General features: G+C 45.3%; 1 protein-coding gene across 4 annotated transcripts; it reads right to left on the bottom strand.

The window, feature by feature from the left end:
* Positions 1-143: 143 nt before the first annotated feature.
* JOSD1 (Josephin domain containing 1) lies at positions 144-13,336 on the bottom strand. 4 transcript variants are annotated; one of them, XM_019734518.2, is made up of 5 exons: positions 13,028-13,336; positions 11,816-12,647; positions 3,646-3,774; positions 3,314-3,508; positions 144-2,228 (listed from the first exon to the last, which is right to left on the bottom strand). In XM_019734518.2, exons 2-5 carry the CDS (start codon positions 11,998-12,000, stop codon positions 2,129-2,131), a joined length of 609 nt encoding a protein of 202 aa, XP_019590077.1. In that variant the 5' UTR covers positions 12,001-12,647; positions 13,028-13,336; the 3' UTR covers positions 144-2,128. The 4 variants fall into 4 exon arrangements, with proteins under 4 accessions (XP_019590077.1, XP_019590074.1, XP_074182505.1 ...); XM_019734515.2 differs by having other exon boundaries at positions 12,957-13,336; XM_074326404.1 differs by having other exon boundaries at positions 12,935-13,336.
* Between the last annotated feature and the right edge of the window lie 6,879 nt (positions 13,337-20,215).

A 20,215-nucleotide genomic window follows, 5' to 3' on the forward strand; every position in this document is an offset into this window, starting at 1 on the left:
AGGCAAAGAGACGGGCTGCCCTAAAGCACAGCCTACCTCTAAAAGATGACTTGTGATGGTAGTGAATTCCTTCTAAAGCATCACACTAAAGTTTAACCTTTTTTCCCCTTTATGTACATAATTACAGAATTCAGGCAGACAGATGAGATTTATGTATGGAGTTCTCCATTTTTAATATTTGGTTAAACAAAATACATCTTTTGTAAACAAACCCAGCACAAGGCCAACAAAAAAAGGGGGGGATGGGACAGGAAAAACAAAAAGCCTAGGGTTGCCCCTTAGTGGGCATCAGGGTCAGGCCTGCCCGCTTCCTTAAAGGAAATGGGGCTTTTTGCCCTTGGGCATCAGCTTGGGTCCCTGTTCCTAAGCACCAGAATTGGATATGAACAGAGAAACCAGCCCTGAAATGTTTAAGCATCTTTGCATATCCCATTGGCTCATGGACTCCAAGTACATGGGGACTCAATTGAAGTGCCATTTGCGCAGGCCCAAGCAGATTGGCAGAGAGGAGTTTCCTCCCTTCACAGGAAATGGCTTACTGACAGTGCCAATGGACCCAAGGTCTTGCTTGTGACAATCAGCAAGGTTGGCTGTAACTTCTGGCTGGTGGTGGATGGAATGTCATTGTGCAGGGGTAAAGAGCTCCCTGTGGTGCCAAGCAGGTCTGGTGTAGAAAATGGTGGAGACTGTGGCCAGTTGCTGAGACGGTGTAATGCCGTAGCCGCTTGGTGGCCTGTTACTCAGCATAAAAAACGGCCTTGTTGGATTGAAGAGACATGTGCAGAAAAAGTGCTGGTGTAAACATGCACTCCAGTCACAGTGGGGAGGAGAAAGCCTCAGCTTCATCCCGTTCAGCTTGCTCAGGTTTGACGTGCAAGCCCCAGGCTGGCTTTGCTGGAGAGAAGACTGGCCAGTGGGGCAGCTTTCAGACCTACTAAGACGACTGGCCCCTGGAAGGGCTAGACAGGCCGTCCCTGCTCTGAGGCAACCACACCACTTTGGTGACACCCGTGTGGCATGATAGATACTTCCCCTCCTTCTCTCATTTTACAAAGTTACAGGAGAAAAGTGGCCTACAACTATTGAAAGAGGTAGGGGGCGGGTCAATTCTCAGTTGATTTGTAAAGGAAACTACAGAAAGATGACAAACCCAGGTCCTATAACACATGTAACCACCCAACTTGAGGGCTCTGCTTCCTGTCACTATAGTGACTCCAAGCCTACGTATGACTTCTCCCATCCTAGCTGTTCTAATGTCTGAGAAGCTTATCTTCCTAAAACTCCTCACCCAACTGTCTTAAACTAGTGGAATTTGATGTCAAAGGCAAACTTACTTTTTCCTGATTTTGCTGGAGTAGGTCAACTGGGAAACTGCCCTTTTGCTTATCTTGTTCCCCAGAGCCTCCTAAATAAATGTGACAGGGACAAGGCTGGAGCGAGACAGGCAGGTCACCCATACCTGCCCCAGCCTGGCTTTGGCCATGTCCTCTTAGGTATTTAGCTTACCCTGTCACGCTAGAATGTTGCAGGATTGAACCACCTGGTGTGAAATATTAGAGAACTTTTCATTATAAAACTCCAAGGATGGCCATAAACCACCCTTAAAAAGGGGGTGAGGGGTGGCATTGAGGGTTGGAGACGGCATGCTGTCGTGCTGCTGGGGTTTTGGAGATGGTTTCCTGAGAGGCCCTTTTTGCTCTGGGTCCTTCAAGTCAGTCACATGGGCTTTGCATGTACTGTGTTTTCAGACCCACTAGTTGCCAGGAAAGGGGACATAGAGGCAGCATCTCCAGGTGAGAGCAGCAGTGAGCTCCAGCAGAACCTCTTGTCAAGTCCTCACAGGAAAAGGGAAAAGAAGCTAAGACCCACCTTTTTTCTCCTCTTAAATAAAACAAAGGTCTTCCGTCGCTTGCCCTAAGCCCAGAGCTCCTACCTTCCTTTCCCAGGAACGAGTAGCGCTGGTTGGTTCTTGTAACAGTCCACACATCTGGCCTATTGCACTGTCAAATCTGAGGGGGGAAACCCGATGAGATGTTTGGGGAAGTGGCAAGGACAGACCCACGGTATAGGCCACAGCACGTCACGGAGGATTTAGGGGGTTGAGGTGAGGGAAGGTTGGGTAGAACTGTTACACATCGGCCCTCCAACTCTGATGGGCCTCTACCTCTTCTGGTACCACCAGCAGGAGTTCACAGTTCTTTCCTCGCAAATGATGTTTTAGAAATTTCCTATGGGAAGAAGAGTAGATGAAAGAAAATGAAATGCTGGTAAAATGGCAAATTCCATTCTTGGGGGGGGGGTCACATGTCCATCAATAACCTCATGATATACTTGGCAGTCCCCAAAACACTCGTAGTGCTGTTTTTGGACGGTTCCCCCTTTGGTTACCCCTCGATCTGTCCAGTTAGATTGCCAATCTGAATGTTTCCTCATCATCATCTATTGCCAACAGTAGCTAGTTCTGTGAGAAACAGGCAGCCCAAAGTACCCTAAAGTAAAGCACTTGTAATTGTTTAAAAAAGTTTCTTCTGGGCCGGCCCGGTGGCTCAGGCAGTTGGAGCTCCATGCTCCTAATTCTGAAGGCTGCCGGTTCGATTCCCACATGGGCCAGTGGGCTCTCAACCACAAGGTTGCCGGTTCAACTCCTCAAGTCCCGCAAGGGATGGTGGGCTCCGCCCCCTGCAACTAAGATTGAACATCGCACCTTGAGCTGAGCTGCCTCACGGATGGCTCAGTTGGTTGGAGCGCGTCCTCTCAACCACAAGGTTGCCAGTTCGACTCCTCGACTCCCACAAGGTAAGGTGGGGAGCGCCCCCTGCAACTAGCAACGGTAACTGGAACTGGAACAGAGCTGCGCCCTCCACAACTGAGATTGAAGGGACAGCAACTTGACTTGGAAAAAAGGCCTGGAAGTACACACTGTTCCCCAATAAAGTCCTGTTCCCCTTCCCCAATAAAATCTTAAAAAAAAAAAAGTTTCTTCTGTGGTCCCAGGGAAACAGCCCTGTGACCTGTCTTCCTTTCCCTGAACTGGCAGCTATACTGTCCCAGGTGTCTAGGTGCAGAGAACATCCGGACCAGAAGACCACAGAGCAGGTGCTGGGACTCTCTACCGAAGAGACTTCAAGGCCTCAGGGGCCATCAAACGTCCCGGTCTTTCAAATCTGAGGCCCTCTGCTTCTAAGTAAGGCAGGGGAGAGGATCCAACTACAGGCAAAGCTAGAATTGCACTCCCTTTGTCAAATAAACAAGAGGAGCTCAACTTTCCGCACACACCAAAGGGAGGAGCCCGACGCATCAGCCCCACAGGCACCTGAGCTCGCTCTCGCCACCAATCCACTCCGGCATCTTCAGTTTGGAGTCAAGGTTGTAGTAGGCACCGCCCACCTCTCGAACACAGATCCAGTGCTGCCTTTTGAGAGGCAACTTCAGGGGCCCCCAGCACAGGCTGGAAGGCAGGTTCATGATGAAGCCCATGACGTGAGTGAGAGCAATGGCACTGACATCCCTGCAGGAGAGAAACAGTGTCAGGCTCCAAGGCAGCCACCTCCTCAAGGTTCCCTGGCTGTCTCACAACTGGCCACCCACCTGCCCACTCGTGCCCTGAGCGCCAGTTCTCATCAAATCAAGCCTGGTTCAGATTACCTGCGCTTGTCCCACCAAACAGCTTCATAGCCTTTGGTTTGAAGTGCTGCCATAATGACGTTCACGTCGTAGTTCCCATTTCCCAGCATGCTCTTCTTGTGGGGGGTCACCATGGTATTCGGAGACAACCTACAGAGGTGAGAGGAGGAGGACTGACACTTGCTGGTCTGTCTAACCCGTCCTGGCCCTGCAGGACCAGGGACAGAAGAGCACTTTAGCCCACTGCCCCGGAAGCTTGCTTCCCCCCATTCAAGTGAACTGTAACCAGCTCTCACCCAAGTATTTTGTAGTCTGGACTTCCACTGCCGTAGGGATTCTCTTTTGATGCACGACAATACTTTAGGAGTGATTTAGTCTACAGTGAAGTCAAGGGACACCACGTCCCATGAAGGAGTCTCACTTAGGAAATCCCCAGCCTTTTTTTGGCTGATTTTCTGCCCTGATAGAAACTGCTTTTTAACACGTTGCGTACGGCGGGGTTTAAAATCCCTCGTGAAGATTCTCGTGATCCGTACGCAACGTGTTAAACAATGGAAAACAGTATTTGATATTTTCATGGGTAGTATTTGTTACTCAGTTTTTACAGTTTAAAATTTTCTAGTTAAGGCTTGAACACTTGGTAATCATTAATCATTTAATACTCAAGGGCCTACAGAGGCCCAGGCAGATAACACAAATGTATGAATTGGAGCCAGATGTAAAGCAATAAAAAGTAGTAAGGCCCCTACTAAACTAGAACGCATGACCCCCTAAAGCGTTCCAAATATACGTGTGTGTAAAATACTGGAATAAAAATTGTAAAAATATTAAAAAACCAATTGAAAATGTCTTTGTGTGTCAGACAGACCCCAACTGCAGTCTGGTCTGCACAGCCAGCTTAAAGCCATTTTTGGCCAGGCGTCTTCAGCCACTCCATCTCAAGGCACGGTCAGTTCTGCAAAGGCATTTCCAATTCTATTATTTTGCTTCCACAGGCTGGTCAGGCCAGAACCTGAGGAAGGGCCATGTTGACGGAAAGGGCAGCATGTGTGAAGGGGACGAAGGGAAATGTGCAATCAAAGTGGAGAACAGATGTCCGGGAGGTTGCTAAATGCCATCTCCAGAAGAGCATTGAGACTTTAGGTCAATTTGTAAACACTTAAGAAATAGTATTTAAAAAATCTTTTAAAAACCCAGAAACTTCTCTATATACAGCAAACATACTGATAATTTTTTCAAACATAAAACACTCCTGCCACTGCTTAAACCCTCCATTGGCCCCCAAAGCACTGAACTGCAACCTCCACTATTTCCTCTGGCCTGCAAGCCTCCCAGGATCCTGCGGATCTCATGCCACCTCTCAGCAGCACACAGACCTCTCTCACTGAGGGCCTTTGTGCTCACCCACGTTGCCGCTGTCTACGCTCTTCCCCTAGATCGTCACTTGGTCTGCTCATTATTTGGGTCTCAAGTATTCCTGCCATAGAGGCCTTTTCTGACCGCCCAACCGTGGCTTTCTCCCACCCACCCACTTTAATTACCTTGTTACTACGGGACACGTCTTCTCATTTCTCTGTTTTTCCACACGAGAATGACAGCAGGGGCCTCCTCTATCCCGTGAATGCTACATCAGCAGGGCCCAAAGAGTACCTGGCACATGATAGGTGCTCAAGGAATGTTTGTGGAAATGTTCTTTTTCTGTATCCTATCTTTTTCTGTAAATATTAGTAGTAGACCCTTAAAATAAGCAAAGCTTACATGCTTGTCTCTAGAGCTAGCAAAGGGTAGCTGCATACTCTGCATTCCCCTCTGCAACTAAACCGTTTTCCCTGTAACAATAACTACCATTTACTGAAAACTTCTGTGCCAAGCCCATGACAGATGCCTTCATACGTATCCATTTAATTCTCACAATCAGCCTATGAGGTTATGAATTATTCCATTTTACAGGTTTAAAAACTGAAGTTTGGATGACTTGTCCATGATCACTTATCTTAGCCGGTGACAGAACCAGGATGCAAACTCGGATTTGCTTGAATTGAAAGTCGTGCCTGTCTCATGGCAAGGACCCAAGATCAGAGTGGGTGGTGGTAGCGGGTTAGTACGAGGAAAGGCCAGCTGAGTCCCTGGGGCCTGGGCTGCAAATGCAGCCTACTAGGACAAAGGCTCTCAGTGGGCTCTTGGGCACTTGGACTCAAAGCAAAAGCATATGAAAGAAAGCCCAGCTCAAGATATATCAAGTTCCGTTCCCTTCGCTATTTTTTCAATAGCTTCTCATTACTTCCAGTGAAGTCTCTAGCCAGCAGATGCATGAAAGCTCCAACAAAGAAACTGCTGCGTCTTCCACCTCTTTCACTATCTAACTCCCTACCAGGCTCAAACCTCTGAGCCGCACTTTCCCGAATGCGCTCCCACAGGATCACAGAAGACATTCAACACAATGGATAAATGAATCAAGAAAACAGGTTTCCTGCAGGAATTCTTAGAACCCCTAATGTTCACCTTGAGTCCTGAGGAGAGCGGGTATAATACCTTTCAGTTCCCAAACATATTTGACCACAAATGTTTTTGTGGAGGGGCACCTTACAGGACGAGTGTTCCAAGAGTCTATTCTCCTGTCCTGTATCTTCTATCTCAGACTCAAATCCTTTCCTGTCTGCTCTCACGCTCTCTCCCCGCTAACTGGAGGCCCCTCATCCCACACCTGGACTTTTGAAACAGGATCCTAAATTGATCTTCTTGCTTCCAAACTCGCCTTCCTCCAATTCACCTGTATGTTCCTGACATTCACCAAGGCATCATCTCACTGATGTGAGAACTGCCACTGGAGCTGCCTGCCTGGCTGGCCCACTCCAGCCCTCCGAGCCGGTTCCCTCTCACGGGGTTTAGTGCACAGCAGGCATCAGGACCACGTGGCCTCTATTCTTTCACCCTACTTCCTGTTCTGGGTCAAATCCTAAAGCATCTTCAGGCTCAACCTCACATCCTGCCTCCTCCATGGAATCTTCCTGGCTCCTCTGTAGCAGAAAAAGGAGGGAGATTGGAGGACCACACATATGAATTCACATCCAAGCAGCAGCAATACTAATAGTGCGATTTAATCTCCATGTCTGTTAGCTTATCTGTAAAAATGGGAACAATTTCTATATTATAGGACCACCGAAGAATTCAGTTATTTTATACAAACAGTAAATTCCTTAAAGCCAAGGAAATGGCTCTTCTACCCTGTATCCCTCCCAGCTAGGCACTGGCAACTGAGTAAACATGTGTTGGCCAAACTGTATCAATACAGGAAATGCTGAGAATGGCTTCCATCTCATTCCTAGAGGAATGGCCATTTGAATACCGTGTTTCTCTGAAAATAAGACCTAGCCGGACAATCAGCTTTAATGTGTCTTTTGGAGCAAAAACATAAGACCCGGTCTTATTTTACTATACTATACTATATATATTACTTATTATACTATAAGACCGGGTCTTATATTAATTTTTGCTCCAAAAGATGCATTAGAGCTGATTGTTCAGCTAGGTCTTATTTTCAGGTAACAGGGTAAGTGGGGTCTGTCTGCTCTGCGTGTCTACTATACCAGCATTTGTTTTTATGTTACTAAGTGCCCACTGTGTCAGCTACTTTTATAAGCTTTATCACTAATCCTTCCACCAATCCTGAAATAGAGATTAACCCCACAGTGTAAATACAGAAGGTGAGATGCAGAGGTCACCGTGACTTGCTCAGTCCTATATAGCTAGTGAGTGGCAGAGCTAGGATTCAACCTCCCAACTCTGAACAGAGAGAGCTAAGGCTGCACCAAATAGTCTCCTGGGTGTTTCAACACTGGTCCCACTGAATTCCATGAGATCCCAGTTCTGTTCCAATGGATTGTTTTCTGGAGACTCCTTGGCAAACTCCTGTTCAGGGCTGTCTTAATGATTTCAACAGAAATTCTGGACTATAAAGCAGGCCTCTCACTTTTGTTGTCACAGCCAGAGGTTAGAGCCATGAGATTTGAAGCGACCTACAAGTGGGCTCCACAGCCTAGGTCTCACACCTAAGTTCTAGGTCCTCTCTCGTGGTTACCACTGTGTCTGGCTATGGTGCTGAGTTCAGATTTTAATGAACAGGAGATGTGGAGACAGTCTTGAGATTCCTTTTCTCCCGTAATTATTATTTTCCTTTTTATCAGGTCTGAAGACACGTGACATTAGGACATTTGGTTCCGAACTTCCTGATGTCTTTAAATTATTAAATCTAGAAAGCACAGATCACAGGGCCATGCACACAGAAGTCCTCTGTAGTAGGTGTTGCCTATGATGATGATGGTGACGATGTGTTTACCTGGCCCTTGCACGAGATAATTCAGGTACCCAGAGGTTAACATCAACAGCACCTTTTCTCAATTTACAACTACCATACTTTTAAATGTGGCTCTATCCACCTGTTCAGGGACCTTTTAACAGGGAGGCAGGAGGATCTTCCCCTCTATGGTAGAGAACGCTGGTTGTGCATCAGTACCTATAACCTCTGTCCCTTCCAGCTTGCATTAGATTTTTCCCCCTGGTACCAAGCTAGTTTTCATCGCTTTAGATTTTAACAGCTATTTTATTTGGGAGAGAAACACCTACCTACCTCCAAGGCCATTTGATCACTGGAAAATTGAGATGAATCTAATGAAAATATTTGAGGCCTGAGGATTTTCAAAACAACATAGCAAAGCTACTATCGTACCATTTGACTTCGAAGTCCTTCCTTTTTCAAAGCACACACACATACGATAAAATGTATGAGACCAAATATCCGTATCTGTATATATGCACACGGATGACACTTGCCCAGTTTCTGATCTTTTCTCTAATTTCCCATGTTGAAAACTAACCCTTTTCAAACCTAGTTTTGCTATCACTGTGGATATTACCACTATCTCCAAATCCTGGGCCAAGCCTGTCACACCTCTGACTCCTCTCTTCCCTGTCCCCAAGCTGCTGCCAAGTCATTAGCTTAGTTCTTTCGAAGTTCCTATTCATTTCTATTCCAAACATGAGTCATCTCATATCCACCACTGTATTGCAACTCCACCCTGCTTTTTATTTCTCCTCTTTTATCTGGCTAAAATTCAACTGCTAGGATGAACTTCCTCTCAACAAATGGCATTATTAAAAATTTTTCTCATTTCCACCATTCATTAGCCACATCTTCAAAAAAGCATGGAACGTTAGGTCTGGGAATTTAAAATCATCTAGTTAAACCTTCCAACATTACTGTTCTTTCTGTTAAGATCTAAATAGATCCTCTTTTTCTTCTATATTGCTCTAAAACGCATGGTTCTAGCTAATCTGTTCTCAAGGCCTGGTCAATGTGTAGCTCTGAGATGTACTTCTCAGAGGCTGAGTCCTTCCTGTTCAACTTGTTTTCTCTACAGTACCTAGCAGTGCCTGGCACGATGCAGGCAGCCAGTAAATGTTTAAAAGATTCCATTTTCTCTCTCACCTCTTCTCCCCTCGCTTTTTCCTGATTCCTTTTCACGCTTCTTCTGTTTCTCTTCATCCACACAGAATCTTTCCATACAAAATATTCTGTATAGAATTCCCTTAAGTGGGGCCAGTTTATTTTCTGTATGTACACTTGTTTGCTGTCACTTTAAGGTGGATCTTTACATTACGCTAATAGGGACTTGGGGAGTGTAGTACGACTTCCTAAAGCTTTAAAAGCCAGGAATAGAACTCTGGTTCCATGTGAGTGTTTAGCCAATATCTAGCATTCTTTCATTCAGGGAAAACACAGCTGAAAGAGGCCCATTATTATCCACAAACAGCTTATAATCATAGTCCAGGTCCAACTCACTAGCGGGGTGAACAGCTACTGATGATATAATTGTTCTGACCTGCCTTTCCAATACTCAGGAAGCAGCAGCTAAGAGGGCAGGCCCTGGAGTCACAAAGCGTGGATCCCAACCCTGCCATTAATAGCTCTGTGAACTGTGTGCCATGATTCCCTCACCTGGAAAAATGGGAAAAAACAAAACCTACCTTTTAAGATGAGTGTGAGGAATGAGTTAACTCAAGGAAAAGCACTCAGAATAGTGCTTTGCACACAGCGAGTGTTCATCGTGTTAGTGCTGGAATGGCAGACGAGGGGACAAATTTATAGACATGAGAAACTTCTGAATGGACACACAGAATCTCCACTGTTGACATTTACTAGGGAGTGAAACTGGGCAAATTGCTTAAACTGAATTTTGGTTTGTTTGGATCACTACTGAGAAGGTTATTGCAAGATCGTCACATACTACAAAACAGCAAGCAATTCAGGTACTCACTGTATGAGTCCTTTCCTTCTTAGACTAGGAAATGATTTGCAAATATCCAATTAGGAGAAGAAATATTAATGGCCGGCTAAAAGAACCAGTCTAATGGACTGGCCTCCTTTCTACTTTCACTTACATGACTTGGTGATCTGAGACAAATTATTTCACCTGCCAGGGCCCCATTTCCTGAAGAGTTAATTCTACTTGCCAGATAATGGCCATGATGCAAATGACACATCTGCCCTGCTAAGGCATTACTATGGTTATTATAGGCAGTGGAAAATAATTACCCTCATTATAATTTGTCAGCACACTGGGATTAACATTCTTTTAAGAGAGGACTATGGTTTGTTCAGGGTAAATGGTCCACATCTATGCTTCACAAATCACCCCAAATAGGCTGTTTCCAGCTGTAATTCAGGTCCTTCTGGGGGCAATAATTTCATCTCTGAGTGAAGAGAGTCAGAAGAGTCTTCTTTAATTGCCAATATGCACTGCTTGGAGAATTCTTGAGCTTTCTCTGCACTGAGAACTGAGCTGGCCTAACACTTTGTAGCTGGAGAAATGAGACAGGCGCACTGCCAAAGTTGCTATGCACTGCAGACCGGTTGCTGTGTCCATCTAGGCACCGCAGAATTAATTCTCAAATGCTTTGATAAAAGAATTTTAGAACATCAAAGCCGAGAGAAAAAAGCTGAACTTCTATCAACCTGTCGGGTAGCATTTGGCAAAGAGGTAAAAAGGGCATCTCGGGGGCCGGCCCAGTGGCTCAGGCAGTTGGAGGTCCATGCTCCTAACTCCGAAGGCTGCTGGTTCGATTCCCACATGGGCCAGTGGGCTCTCAACCACAAGGTTGCCGGTTCAATTCCTCGAGTCCCGCAAGGGATGGTGGGCAGCACCCCCTGCAACTAAGATTGAACATCGCACCTTGAGCTGAGCTGCCACTGAGCTCCCAAATGGCTCAGTTGGTTAAAGCGCGTCCTCTCAACCTCAAGGTTGCCGGTTCGACCCCCGCCAAGGGATGGTGGGCTGCACCCCCTGCAACTAGAAACGGCAACTGGACCTGGAGCTGAGCTGCGCCCTCCACAACTAAGACTGAAAGGACAACTTGACTTGGAAAAAAGGCCTGGAAGTACACATTGTTCCCCAATAAAGTCCTGTTCCCCTACCCCAATAAAATCTTTCTTTTTTTAAAAAAAAGGGCATCTAGCATGAAGTAGAAGAGGGGATCAAGAGTCAGCTTCACTTTGTAGCTTTGCTACTTAGAAGCTATTTAGACAAATTACCTGATCCTCCTGCTCATTTCTCTGTCACTAAAACAGAGACAGTAAAACACCGTTGAGAGGGCTACACAAAACAACATATGAAAAGCACCAAGGCCAACACATTGCCTCATAGAAAAGCTAAGTGTTGTGTATACACCTTTCTTATGGAACCCACATTGGTGGTGGGTTCTGATGACAGGTATACATAGCTTGTCCCCTTCTAGACTGTAAACTCCTTGGGGGCAGGACTTGAGGGGCATTTACAGCATAGCAGTCAACAGCACAGATACAAACCTGAACTCAAGCTTGGCTCCATCTTGTTACGTTACCTTGGGCAAATTACTGACCTTCTGAGCCCTGTCTTTATCCAAGAAATGGAAATAACACATTCTATGGGATTGTTGAGATGACACCACTGAGGCCCTTAGCACTGTACCTAGCCCATAGTAAGTGCTCAATAAATGGTAATGACTTTCACATTCCCTCTGTCCCTTATACCTAACAAGCATCTAGCTGATAATACTTGTTGGTTTGAAGGTCTATATAGCTGAGATATCACCCCACCCACAGAAATTCAGAAATAGCAAAAAGTATCAAGATGCCAAGAAGAAGGGGGTCCCCTACCTCTGGAAAATCTCTTGCAGCGTTTCCCGGGTGAAGGCATTGCTGTCCTGGAAGACGTTATTGAGGGCATGCAGGGCACAAAGCTCCCTACGCTGTTTCTCATGGTAAATTTGTGGGGGTGCTGCCTGGGGCAGCTCCAATGATTCAGATTTGGCCTTGTCTCCTTTCCATGGCACGCAGCTCATGTTTTTCGTTTCAGGTTCCAGAGACAGCTAAAAACACCCTACCCTTCCCTCCTGAGGGAGAATGGAAGCTTCTCAGTCTTTTCAGGATTCCTGAGGTCCACTTTATTTTCTGGTGTCCATGATTTATGCTTTGTCACGGAGAGAAAAGGTTGAAATCAAAAGGAAAAACAATCCACCTCTTCTCTCTTCTCAATAGAAAAATAACTTTTGGATTAGTGTATTTCACCACCACTGGCAAAGTGCAGAATTCTAAAAATATCGTATAAAATCTAAGACCTTGTTCCCTTCTCCCCCCTCCCCTCCCGCCCCCCTCCAAAAAACCACGATTTTCTTGATGCTATTTTCCTCTCTGCAAAAGCCAACCAGGCCTCAATGCAGGAGGACCAAACGGAATCCGTCACATCGCTCCTTTTCTTCCATTTCTTTCCAACCACAACGCCACTGATTCAGAAGACAAGGCCTACGTGGTGGATAAGACGCAAAAGTCGAGCAGCTAGCGAGGGCCGGCCAGCGTGGAACTGCGGGCCGTGCTGGGGCCTCGCGGAAGACTCTCCATCCCCTCGGGTGCGGTGGGGCCCCGCAGGGCGCGGGCCGAGGCGGGCGCGACTCCCTCGCAAAGCGCGGACTCTCACCTTTTCGCAGCGGCCCTGCGGGGGAAACAATCCCGATCAGCTCCCGCGGTCAGATGGGCCGCCGCAGAGCACCAGGCTAGGCTGGCCGAGGAAGTGGCGCGGCGGGTCCGGCCCCAGCCCGAGGGAAGGTCCTTCGCTGGCACCAACAGGCCCGCGAGGGGTGGGGCCGGACAATTTGCCTCGCCCTCGGGGGCCCACCCGTCTCGCCGCCCCCACCCCAAGCTCCCGCCGGTCACGTGAGTGCAAGCCGAGGCGCCCTCCTGTCGCTCCCTCAAACTCAGCTCCCGCGCCAACTCACGTACGCGCCGCTGGTCTCCCCCTCACCGCCGCAGGCCGCCGCCGCCACCTGGAGCTGGCGGCCACCACCTGGACCGCGAGCGGGCGAGCGCGCGCACCTGAGCCCGACGTCAGCGGCCCACGCCCGGCGCGTGCTCCGGAAACGCCCTCCTGCGCCGTCCTGGCTCCCGCCCCGCCGCAGCGTCACGTCTGATGTCAGCCTGACGTCAGCGGCGCCGGCTTCGGGGGCCGCGGCAACCGCACGTTTGTTGGGTGGTTGTGGGCAGCGTTGGACGATCTGGTGAATGCGGGGGCCGGGCCGGATAGCCCGGCGGCGGCCTGGGTAGAGCTGGTGTCCGGCTTCTTGGCTCTGGTCCTCCCCGGGCTGCGCAGGGAGGGGCGGTCTGCGAGAGTCCCGCCTCGACGCCCGCCGCTCCCATCCCCGCTCCTCCCCCGAGCGTTGGCGCCGTTCCGGGGCGGTGACCTAGCCCGCGGCTGCACTTCGCAGCTCTCCCAACCCCGCCCCAGTCTCTGGGCCGTGCTACTCGAGTGCTTTCGCGAGCCCGGACTAGCTACTACCACGCTGATCCTTTTGTGTTTGTTTAGCGCGCCGTTCACTTAGTGATTTCAAAGCACCTTACCGACACGGTCGGGCGCGCATTCTCTTGGGTAAGAGTGAGCCCGACCGTGCTGCACTTTCCAAGAGCCCTGAGGCTGAGTCACATTTCAAGTAGAGTGAAGAGTCCGATTTCAGTTCCTCGGTTCACTACACACAGACCACTGTCTTCTTGCCCTCACGGTTGCTGCCACAGAGCTTTGCTCTCTGGTTTTTCTTAATGCCTATCTAAACGCATTGTGTGTCAGAAGGGTAATTCAGTCCCGCGTGTATTTTCCCCTTTATGGGCATATGGAAGTCATCAGCAAATACTATTCACTTTAACTGTCCTTTTAGATTTTTGTTCAGAAAATTGGAAAAACAAGAGATCACACTTACAATTCAGTCGTTTAACTGTGCTTCAACAAGACTCAACACCCTTGTACTCAACACAGTTATCACTTAACACATGCTTGAGTGCCTACTTTATGGGTTGGGAGTGCTCTGGGCTGATCCAGACAACTTTTGAATTACCTTAAATTTTTTGTAATTTGTAAACCAGCTAAGGGGTACAGTTAGATAAGATTAGTTATTGAGGCTTGCGGGCATTGTTCTAAGTGTTTTACAAAAATAAATTCATTGGTTGCTAACTATCCTGTGATGTAGATACTTATTTTTTTAAGAGGAGAAAACAAGCTCAGGTTAATTAACTTGCTCTAGGTCACATAGCTAGTGAGTAGTGGACTCAGGATTTGAACCCCAGCTCTAACCTGTCTTCCCAAAAAGGATGTAAAGGTGAATATGGAATTCCCTCTCTAAAATGTGATTTTAGACGTCTCTGTTCAATTCAAGAAGCACCCACTTTAAGAGTATGTATTCTGAGAAAAGCCCTAAAATGAGAAAGGCGTGCTTTTTAGTCTCCCATGAGATGTCAGCACATCCTGAACTTGAATTCTTTCTGGAAGAGCCAGTCGGTAAAACACTAAATAATTATTATTCTAGAGTACAATACCTTTATATTTGGCTTTTCTGACAAATCAAGATTTTAATATTTGTAACTACCTCATAGAGAAATATACAGGATATATATATAGCAATTTAGGCAGAATAAAAGGAAGAAACACATTCGAAGAACTATTATCAAGACTTTTGGAGTTGGAAGACTTCGTGACTGTAAATCTTGGACATGTTACCTTCTCAGATGGCTGCTCTTTCTTGCTTGCTGGCTGGGACTAGTGGTCTAATCCCTAATTTCATCAAGCTTTTCAGATTTTTGAAATAGGAATTCAAGACTAAATCTTGTGCTGATGGTGTTTTGGATTGGGGCTTCCCACAACTAATGATGCTCCGAAAGAATCATCTGTAGGAAACTCCCTTAACAGACCCTAGATCTCAGCTCCACAGTTCACAAATGTGGTGAGGTGTGTTGTGACGGGCCAGCCGCCACGAGTCGATCAGTACCTGAATGGGGGAGTGGGAATGAAATAAAAGACACACACAAATGTTAATGTGGCCGGTCTTTAGTCATTTTGAAGCCCTGAGTTTATTATCTCTAACCAATATATACAATTTGAGTACGTGCAGTTAAACGAAGAAGATATGCATTATCTCAGTGAAAGTAAATCTTTCCAGCTTCAACCTTACTTTGACATAGAAGATACAAGGTCACTGAAACTCACAAAAGTAAATATTTCAAGGAGACAGAATCTACTATTTGTCTAGAAAGCCCTTAGTTTTCTGTGTCTGGGAACTGGCCGTTTTCACCACATTCCTCAGCAGCCGTTAGGCGCTTCTCAGATAAGGCAGAGACAATGTTATGGGGGCAGAAACCGAGCCAGTCTGCAAGGTTCAGGGTTGCAAGAAACCATGGCTCCCCACATCTCCCCCTTTTTTATTTTATAAAAGCAAAGTCCATCCAGCCAGGATGGCGAGGTGACGGTGCCTGACTTAGGCATCCCAGGACGCCTGCCTCAACTTACCCGTCATTGGTACTCATATTTTATTAATACAAGCCCTGTTTTAGGTGTTGAAGCGGCTCCCAAGTATTTGTCCGTTGTTGACTAACCCGCCCCTCTAAATGCATGGGGGAGAAAGACTTAAGGCTTCGCCTTAAGCTCAAGCTGATGGATGTCAGCTCGTAAGTCTAACATCTTGTTGATGAAACATCTGATGAGGATGGGGAGTAGGCACAGAACCAAGCAGACACAGATGCCCAATGTAAGAAATATTATAACAGAATGGGTAATATAAGGCATAGAGGGCAAAACACTCCTAAGAACATCAACAAACTCAGAGGCAGCCTGAGCTGCATCAAATTTTAAGGGTTCAGCTTCTCTCATACTTTGAACTTTATCATGAAGCTGAAGCATATCTAAAGACAAATTAGCATTATGCCAAATTCCTTGAAGATGTAAACGAACCCGATTCCAATCATATTGACTATTATTATACTTTTTAGAAGTGACACATATCCAATGATATTTTGAATGACATTTTAAATGAGATTTAACTTTCATACCTTGAATGACATTTTTCATATACTGAACTGTATCATAAAGGGCATTCACTTTTTGTTCTAATTTCTCATCAATAGCTTTTTGGGTCCCTAAAGCTAAAGTAACATTTTTTGAAAGAGTATTAACATAATGAGCATTTTGAATAGTCTGAGAAAGAGCCACAGCTGCTGTAGCAGCAGTTGCAATAATAGTAACCAAAGCCATAATTCCTGTAATTAGAAGTCCAATAAACCGCTTTGGTCTACTCAAAGCATACTCAATTTCTTTGAAAATCTGCAAACTTCTTTCAGTATACCAAGGTCCAGAAATATTAACAGGAAGCATAACAAAAGATGGTTGTTTAAGTATCATAACATGAGTTCCTGATGGTACCCAAGAAATACAATTTGCTAAAGAACAATTATTACAGGATACATTAAATTGATTTCCTACAAAGTGTACATTAACATTTCCAATCAACAGTGCATAAGGGGAGGGAACACAAGCAGATACATTAACAATCTCAGTAACAATAGTCCAATGCCTAGTTCCGTCTTCCAAAATCCTCATGGGCAGAGAGAGCCTGGTTTTAACCTTATCCATTGCTCCCATAAGCCTCCATAGTGAATTTTGCTGATACTGCGTATCAGAAGTCCAAAGTCCAGAAGTCAGTTCTCGGGCCCATCCTGACCGGTTACTTTTTGACCAGTCAATGATATATCTGTTTGTCCCGGGGATGTCATAACGAACAGGATCATTGCCAGGACAGTCTCTCCATGGGACAGTCTCAATATTTAATTTCAATCTTTTATTGTAAGATGGACGCGATGGAGGGACGGGCAGATTTATTCTGCGTCCTCCTGACCAATCGCCTAGCATGTTAAGACGAATAGTCCATCCAACTAAAGAGTCATTAATGTGCATAGTGACAGGAGAACTGCGCAAGCACCCAGATGTAGACCTATTTTTTGCAATACAAATAGGCAAACCTATTTTTATACCATTATAAGTGAACTTTTTTTTCAAATGTTGTTTTATGTGTCCATCAGAGGGCAGTCCTAAGACATGGGTGTCATTAACATAGACTGGAATCTCAGGACCGTCCCACACTGTGGGGTGGAGGATTGGTGGATCAGGTACATAGGCCCAATACGTCTGGTCTTTTTTTGTATTGCTGAAGACTATCAGCCTCATCAGTAGGTAGAGGGTTTACATGTCGTACCAATCGTTTTGGCAGCCACCGAGGGCCTTTTGTATCCTGTGGAAAAATACATACATGTCCTCGTCCCCATATGAGGACTGGATCTGGGCCTTGCCAAGAGCCCGTAAGTGGATCTTTTTATTTGACTAAAGCCTGAGGGGCAGTAGAAGGATGCCAAAAGCGCTCCGCAGCACTTTTACCATGGGCATCCAAGGTCAAAAAATTTTGAATAAAGAGAGAATGAGACAGATAATTATGAGGCGTCAGGGGATATAACTCCCCTTTTTTTATTTTATGAAAATTAACTTTAATGTACCATGAGTGCGCTCAACAATCCCTTGTCCTTGGGGATTGTAAGGAATGTCAGTAACATGATTGATCGAAAATTGCTGGCAAAATAGAAAAAATTTTTTGTTGGTATAACCTGAGCCATTATCTGTTTTAAGTTTTTTAGGGGTTCCAATCATGGCAAATGCAGCAAGACAATGTCTGATTACATGTGACGTTGCTTTTCCGGTCTGAGCCGTGGCCACAACGAATCCGGAGAAGGTATCAATAGAGACATGAACATATTTTAACTTTTTAAATTTAGGTATATGAGTCACATCCATTTGCCATAAGTCATTAGGACGCAGGCCTCGAGGGTTGACTCCATAATGAGGCACAGGTTGGAGATGTGAACAATCCGGACACTGTTTTACTATCTGACGTGTTGCTTTTTTGGTTATTTTATACTGTAGTCTTAAGCTCTGGCTATTTTGATGATGGAGACTATGAGCCTTTTGTGTCTTTTTTATTTGAGTCAAGGCAATGAGCTGAGTAGCAGAGTCTGCAATTTGATTTCCTGAGGCTAAAGGACCTGGAAGATTAGAATGAGCTCTAATATGGCCAATGTAAAATTTTTTACAGCGTAACTGAATGGCCTGTTGTATCTGAAGAAACAGGTCCTGAATAACAGGATTACTGGTGCTAATAAAAGGTACCGTTTCTAAATTCCTGATGGCACGAACCACATAATGGCTGTCAGAGAATAAATTAAAAGACTGAGAAGCAAAGTCAAGCAATACCATATGAACTGCTCGAAGCTCAACTATCTGAGCTGAGGCAGGAGGTGTCTGTACTCTTTTAATGACTTTTTCATCGAGCGCATAAACAGCTACACCATTGCTAGATCCATCAGTAAAAATATTAGGTACAGCAGGAAGAGGAGTATGTGACACTATTGAAGGAAAAATTGGATCATGATGTTGAAAAAATTGAAGCAATTTATGCTTGGGATAATGATTATCCAAAGTTCCCACAAAATGAGCCAATGCAATAGGAAAACTGTTTGTAAACTGCATCAGGCCTTGAATTTGTGTTTTTGTAAAAGGGATAATAATAAAATCTGGCTCTTTTTTATAATATTTTCGAGCTTCTAGGCGGCTCTCCTGAATTAAACTGGCCACAAATTCATAATAAGGAGTAAGATTTTTTTGTGCAGCCACATGGAGGTGTATCCATCTAAGTGGCCCTTTTTGCCACAACACTGTTGTGGGTGTATGTTTGGTGTCCAGAACATACACATATAGAGGTTTAGAATAATCTAAAAAGGAAACATGCTGTTGTTGAATGGCTTTCTCAACCTTAGAAAGAGCCTTCCTTGCAGGCTCAGTAAGAGACCTGGAGGAGGTTGGATCAGAATCTCCTTTTAAAATTTCAAACAGTGGTTTAAGATCTCCAGTAGTTAATCCCAAAGAAGGACGTAGCCAATTAATATTTCCCAACAGCTTTTGAAAATCATTAAGAGATTTAAGATGATCTTTTTTAAGCTCTATTTTTTGGGGAGTGAAATACTGAGCAAATAAGTGCCATCCCAAGTAAGAATAAGGCTCACTTTTTTGTACTTTTTCAGGTGTAATAATAAGACCTGAGGCTAGAAGGTTTTTTTTCATATCTGCAAAGCAAGCTAACAACATTCCTTTTTTTTTACAAGCCAATAAGATGTCATCCATATAATGAATGATATACACAGAAGGAAACTGTTTTTTGGTGTTATCAATTGCTTTACTAACAAACTTTTGACACAAGGTAGGGCTATTGGCCATACCCTGGGGAAGGACTCTCCATTGATACCTTCTTACAGGTTCCTGGAAGTTTGGACTAGGAATGCTAAAGGCAAATCTCTTACAATCTTGGGGATGGAGTGGTATATTATAAAAGCAGTCTTTCAAATCTAGCACTATTTTATAAGTATCCTTTGGAATAGCAGAAGGATGAGGTAACCCTGGCTGGAGAGCACCCATAACTTCCATAGTTTCATTTACTTTTTTCAAATCTTGCAATAATCTCCATTTCTCTGATTTTTTTTTAATTACAAAAATGGGTGAATTCCAGGGTGACGTAGATTCAATTACATGGCCTTTATCAAGCTGCTCCTGTACTAGCGCTTGAGCGGCTAATATTTTTTCTTGAGTAAGGGGCCATTGATCTATCCACACAGGCATATCAGATTTCCAAGTTATTGCTTCTGCAGTTTTTTGGTGGAGTACAGGTAAATCTATGACCCCTGGGGAAAATATCCCAGACCTGTTCTTTGTAAATTAGGGTTAGGCGAAATAGGTTCCTGACGTCCCTGTCCCTTAATGCCTAAGCCTTGTCCTGGGAGAAGCCCTTGATCAAACATTTGCTGAGTTACTTGAGTGCTTGGGCTATAAAGATAGACTCCCATATTACTCATAATATCTCGTCCCCACAAATTAACAGGCAGGTTGGGAATAATATATGGCTGGAAAGTCCTTTGATGTCCGTCCTCATCCTGCCATGACAACAAATTATTGTTTTGTTTAGGGGAATGAGATTGTCCTATGCCCTGTAAATCTGTAATAGTGCTTTGCATCGGCCAGTTAGATGGCCAGTGTTGTGCAGATATGCAGGAGACATCAGCGCCAGTATCCAAAAGTCCCTGAAAACCTTTTCCATTAATTTTAAGCTGCAAAACAGGTCGATCTCTTTTTATTTCCTGAACCCAATAAAC

This window comes from Rhinolophus sinicus, linkage group LG02 (genome assembly GCF_036562045.2).
Source record: "Rhinolophus sinicus isolate RSC01 linkage group LG02, ASM3656204v1, whole genome shotgun sequence".
Taxonomy (NCBI): Eukaryota; Metazoa; Chordata; class Mammalia; order Chiroptera; family Rhinolophidae; genus Rhinolophus; species Rhinolophus sinicus.

Coding starts and splice junctions, on each gene's coding strand:
- JOSD1 (XM_019734518.2), bottom strand. CDS start 12,000: ATGAGCTGCGTGCCATGGAAAGGAGACAAGGCCAAATCTGAATCATTG. Junction 3,775..11,815: donor CTGCAAGAGATTTTCCAGAG/GTAGGGGACCCC, acceptor TCACCTCTGTAG/GTTGTCTCCGAATACCATGG. Junction 3,509..3,645: donor GTTTGGTGGGACAAGCGCAG/GTAATCTGAACC, acceptor TCTCTCCTGCAG/GGATGTCAGTGCCATTGCTC.